A 5,915-nucleotide genomic window follows, 5' to 3' on the forward strand; every position below is an offset into this window, starting at 1 on the left:
GGCTGCGGGCAGTGGCCGCAGCCCTGCTGGCACGGGTCACAGCAGGACTTCTGGCACGGGTCGCAGCACTGCTGGCACGGGTCACAGCAGGACTTCTGGCACGGGTCGCAGCACTGCTGGCACGGGTCACAGCAGGACTTCTGGCACGGGTCGCAGCACTGCTGGCACGGGTCACAGCAGGACTTCTGGCACGGGTCGCAGCACTGCTGGCACGGGTCACAGCAGGACTTCTGGCACGGGTCGCAGCACTGCTGGCACGGGTCACAGCAGGACTTCTGGCACGGGTCGCAGCACTGCTGGCACGGGTCACAGCAGGACTTCTGGCACGGGTCGCAGCACTGCTGGCACGGGTCACAGCAGGGCTTCTGGCATGGGTCGCAGCAGCAGGACTGCTGGCATGGGCTGCAGCAGACGGTCTTCTGGCAGGGGTCGCAGCAGACGGCTGTCTGGCAGGGGCTGCAGCAGACGGTCTTGCTCTTCACGACGGAGCAGCATCCAGTGGAGCACATGATGATTGTAGAGTGGTCGAAGGTGGAAGGAGTGAGGACCTGAAACACAACGCTCTGTCAGATAGAACCCATCTTCCCAAGGAGAAGATCCTGACAGAAATCTAACCACCTATCACCATCCCAGCCATATTTGAGTGTCTTTTGAACTATCCTGGGAACTAACTTCCCTCTGCTCCTCCATGAAGTTCTCTATCCCAGGAAGGTTCTTTTCCTCTGTGCTCTCTCCACCAACTGTCTTTTGCAATCAGCAGTAGACCAAGAGGCCAGAAAAATCTGGATTTCAGCGAGAGCTGCAGATTGTAGAATGGCTTGGGTTGGAAGAGACAAAGGTCATCTAGTCCAACGCCCCACAAAGATCAGAATCAAAGACTCATTGCTTGTCCAACCCCGAAGGAGCACCATGGCTATCCTGGAGCACTGCACTTACCGTGCTAACTGGGCGGTGCAGTTGAGTGAGGAGCAAAGGGATGGGGAGACCTTTTATTTAGCCCGGAATTGTCCTGCCGGAAATGAGGTACCCCACAGCAATTCGTGATTTACGCACAAAGCATATAGTTATTTGTTGAATGTGCCTTCATCTATTTGGTCTTTGCCTCATTGGTTTTGACCAACCCCTCAATTTTCTGTTATTATCAATTTGTTCTGTAATTTTTTTACCATTTTTTAATGTCAAGTTAATTCTTGCGTGATGCCCGTGAACTGCGTAGAAGATGTTTCTGCTCATTTGGCATATGGTTCAGAGCTAGCAGGTGCTCAATTAACATCAAAATCATAATTAAGTTTGAGGAGCAGTAGACTCCAGAGGCATGCAGAGGCCTTCTGGACATCAGTCACTCCTTGATACGATTTTTTTAAACAGAATTCCAGCAAGTGTAATTCCACAGCCGCGCGGTTTCTGTTTGGATGCAGAAATGCTGAAGCCTTGGGAAAACACACGCCCTTGGCCTTGCCACTATCAGAACTTTTAGGTGCAAAGGACCGTGTGAGTTCCTCATGGGAATTTGGAATAAAATTTGGGTCAAATCAGAGTCTGTATTTTTCCATTTCCTTTTTGATATCTTTAAACAAAAGCAAAACTTTTCTGGAATTTTTATATCCTGTTTGTGCTTGTCATGACTTGGTCTGCAAAATTCTTATTCCATTTTTTTAGGTTCTGGAATGCCCTCGAGCAACAAAAGTTCCACCTACGGATGTTAATTCTGGAATCATTCTGTGTTCAGTTCTCAGTCACCCATTGGCAGTCATTAGTGACGATGTTAACGATCATGTTACAATTATTCATTAATGTTGTTAATATTAATTTTGCACAAAAGCCCGAAGGCCTCACATGATGCCCTGCACATCTTTAGGATGTCGAATTAAACAACACCTTTTGGAAAAATGATCTCTCTCCGGTCAGGAGGAATTCACAGGACGCGGGACCGTGACTGATGTGATTAGATGTTTTGTATCTGAGATCATCCCGAGGTGGAGGGCTGCTTCCACTGCTGCAGGGCACCAAGGAGCTCTGAAGGACCCTTGACCACCCTCCCCTACAGTGTATGGCTTCACTGGAGAGAACCTGATTCCTGCCAAGGTGAAGGAGAGGAGACTCAGGCTGTTTCTGTTCATACAGAAACAGAGCGATCCAGATCGCTGATGCTGAGGACAGAAGAGGTCGTCATGAACCCTCAATTTGACATCTGGTGACATAAAGCATGTTTCCACTCAGTTTCTGTTGGGTAGCTACTGGTTTTATTGGGCTCTATCCCAGTCTTGCTTGGAAGAATTCAAAGGACCATGAAGTCACCATTTCTCCAGGCAAGGTCCTTCCATGGTCAATGTTCCTGGCCACCACAACACCAGCTTCATGCTCTACTGAGTTTGTCTTCATGATAGTGAAGGGTTAGACTGGGTCACTGCACGCATCATAACCTAGTTAGCAGTAGAGATTTGCCCCAGCTAATCACCTGCATCTCAGCTTACTATAGAGAGGTTCGTGGCAACCTGGGAGATGGCCAGGAGGGGGGCTCTGAGCCTGCAGAGAAATGACAGGAGACTCCGACATGTGTGATGCTCACAGCTGGATGTGAACATCAGCAATGTCTAAAGCCACACCAGACAGATCTGTGGGCAGCTGGGAGACCCATAACTGACTTTGCAAGGGTTTTACAAAAGAAAAGATTCAAATTAGCTCCAAGAAAAGATCCCCATTAAACTGATGAACAAACTTCGCAGCTCCGTAAGATGCCTGGAGTGACACTGCTCGGTTTGTTTGGATTTGAGATCTACGGGCGCAGTGAAGCAATCCTCCCTGCGGAGCAGCTCAGGCAAATTCCTCATTAATCCTTTGGGCTTCACTCACGGTTTATCCTGGTTGTGGAAGTCCGCTGTTGCATGATTTAACACGTATTCAAGCAGAGCAAAAACGTCCCTCTGAGCTATGCAGAGCATTAGGTGCTTCTTCTCTTGCCAAATGTCTACGGTCTCTCATTTAATAAAAATGTTGTGATGAGGTAAAGGATTCATAAAGGCTTTGGCGCTTGATGGTCTGGGTGTCAAACCTCTCCAGGGCTGAGAAAAGTCTAGAATAGAGTAAAATAGAATAGAGCAGAAGAGAATGGAAAAGGAATTAAATGAAACAAATCAATCTTCGTTCTTCTTTCCTCATTATTGCTGCCATTTCTTGCCCTCGAGTCAACGGGAACTTCAAGCTCCCGCACAGCAGTTTGGAGTTTTGTGCTTTCCCTGGGACTCCGAAAATGAAGAGGAAACAAAACGCGCTGTGATTAGTCACGGAGTAGGAAGTTGGAGACCTGGGGTGAGGAAAACTCGAAGACAAACCTACTCCTATGGACAGAAAATGTTGCTGACTCCATCCCCACGGCAGAGACTCGAGGAATGAAGAAGGGAAAGTTTATAACGTGGCTGCCAAGGGTCGCAGGGCAATGAGCCACCTCTTAGCAACAGCAGCGACTCGGGCGGAGGTGAGTAATTAATTGCTCCCTGCAGCCTGTTCATAACTTTTCCTTTTTAGCTCTTCCACTGTAAGGACAATTTTCTCCCTAACCTATAAATAACTAATTCCAAATACTTACAACCCAACTGGTCATTTACCGGGTACTCGCAGGGCCCAGCTCACCCAGCCCATTTCCCCTGCCTGCCCTGGGATGGGTGAATAATGCTGGGGAAACCAGCTCTCATTTTACACAGTAGGAATTAATTGAAGGTGTTCCAAAGCAGGTTCCAAACCCTGCAGCATTTGCTTTGGTTTGTTTCCAAACATAGCAGCGCCCGCGGCAAAAAATGGGAACGTGCAGGTTGGGCACCCGGCTGCAAGTCGGAGACAGACCCCCACCACACCTGCTGAGCTCAATGAAAATATTTGGTTTCCCCAGGAATTAACTCAACGTGTTTCTCCCAGTATCACTGGTAGGTGCTGCGGCGTTTTCCTTGACTTTCACATTTCCTTGGCGTTCCTCCCACTGTAGATAATTTCACCAGTGATCAAAGCGTGGCTCTGAAACCACAAGAGAAAACAGACGCCGCCAGACAAACAGATACGATGGAGCAGTGACCACAAACATTAGGTAGGCCTGAAATATTATTTTTTATTGCTTTGCTGGAGAATGAAGCAAGAAAGAAACTATTTGCAGCAGACAGCATGCTTTGCGTTGGCAGAAAGAAGATAAACAGCTCAAAGCTCATTAAAGCGACTTCATCCCGATGCCACGCTGCCCTCCAAGCATGTCAGAGGTGTTTGCTGGCAGAGGAGCATCATGGCTGGCAAGTGATGGGCAAAGAGACTAGCTCAAGGCTTCAGGTGAGGAACGAGCCGGTGGGTCGAGGTGCCAGGGCCGGATCCTGCTGTTAGTACTTGGGGAATATTGTCGGCAGCTTGCAGATGTTCTTGCTGTACTGGGGGCAGACAGGGGCTGGGGGGCAGTAGGTCTTCGTGGGTGGGCAATAAGGCTGCACAGGGGGGCAGTAGCTCTTCACAGGCGGGCAATAGGGCTGCACAGGGGGGCAGTAGCTCTTCACAGGGGGGCAGACGGCCTGCAGATGTTCTTGCTGTACTGGGGGCAGAAGGGGGCCGGGGGCCAGTAGGTCTTCACAGGGGGGCAATAGGTCTGCACCGGGGGGCAATAGGTCTGCACGGGGGGGCAGCAGGGTGTCACGTAGCTGTACTTCTGCACAGGCTGCCTCTGGATGGTGTAATGGCAGGAGGGCTCTGAGTCATGGCAGGAGGAGCCGGATTCGTGGCAGGAGGTTTCATGGCAGGACCCACGGGAGCACATCTTCCTGGAGAACTGGCAAAGCTGTCAGGAGCAAGAGAACAGCATGGTGAGAGGACCCTCAATTCACTTCTTCTATTTCCTTCCCCCTTTTTTTAAATCATATTTTTCTCAAGATCCCCAGCGAACCATTTCTCTCTTTACTTTTGGCCGCCTCATCCAGACCGAATGCACCCTCGATCCTGCCTAATCTGCAGGGTTTGCCTATCACAGCGTGAAGCTCGGTCCCTGCAAGCTGACGCAATGAGCCCCACGAGCCGCTCTCTGTGAAACAGCGTGGAGCTCGTGTTTCTCGAGGATCCCTTTGCGGGACCTTCCCTGGTGATACCAGTCCCTCCACCTGCTGTTCACCACAGCTGCCTCAGAGCACCACAGAAGGCATCTAGCTAAGTCCCATCTCCCAGGAGGTCCATAAAAACCTCCAGTGGAGCTTTGTCCTCTCTCAGCATGAACCGAAATAATAAAATTGGTCTTACCCTCTTCAGCTACAGCAAGAAGAGTCTGGAAGTGAAGGCGAGCGACTGAGGAGGACAGGGCTGAGCGACCTTTTATATGGCTCCCAATGGTTATCTCGGATATGAGACACCTCTCGGCAACGACAATTTAATTATTTCCACATTCGATCCAGCAGATATTTGCTGTGCTTCGTCCCGTACGTAATTCCTAACGCGTTTCCCATAAGGATTTGGGGAGGTGTTTCTTCCACATTTCCTGGAGACTGACACTAATCTCAGAGGTGTTAATTAGCTCGCCAATGGGCAACTGGGATTGCATCAGTGTCAGAAAGGTCTTTATGCCTCAGAAATGCTGACTCCTGGGGTAGGCCCTACCGTTCCGTGCAGGGTGACAGCTCAGGGCTTTAATTTACACCTTGCTGAATGCCAAGAGGAAATGGAATTCCCAGCTGCAACACGTGGGTATGGCATGGTGCTGGGAAGCCTGGTGTGGTCTCTCGGATTCCATCACTCGGGTATGTCTGACTCCTCACCTGATCCTTGACTTGCCACATGACTTGGCTGGCTGCAGCAAATTGTTCCACGGGTATCAAAGGTTGTTTAGCACTTCAGATCAGATGAGCTCTGTATGAGGTAGGAGTAGGTTAAATTCTCCTGTTTCTTGGTTTCTCTTTCCC

The 5,915-nt window shown here is 49.8% G+C and overlaps 1 protein-coding gene across 1 annotated transcript in view; it reads right to left on the bottom strand.

The window, feature by feature from the left end:
* Positions 1–2,173, bottom strand: part of LOC104498103 (keratin-associated protein 5-4-like) — a 6,567-nt gene extending 4,394 nt beyond the window's left edge. Inside the window, exons 1-2 of the mRNA XM_010141441.1 lie at positions 2,123–2,173; positions 34–548 (exon numbers count right to left, since the gene is read on the bottom strand). Coding sequence (XP_010139743.1) covers positions 34–548; positions 2,123–2,173 — 566 coding nt within the window. The remainder of the gene's footprint in view (positions 1–33; positions 549–2,122) is intronic.
* Positions 2,174–5,915: the final 3,742 nt, after the last annotated feature.

The sequence above is a fragment of the Buceros rhinoceros genome, unplaced genomic scaffold (genome assembly GCF_000710305.1).
Source record: "Buceros rhinoceros silvestris isolate BGI_N320 unplaced genomic scaffold, ASM71030v1 scaffold7828, whole genome shotgun sequence".
Lineage (NCBI taxonomy): Eukaryota > Metazoa > Chordata > Aves > Bucerotiformes > Bucerotidae > Buceros > Buceros rhinoceros.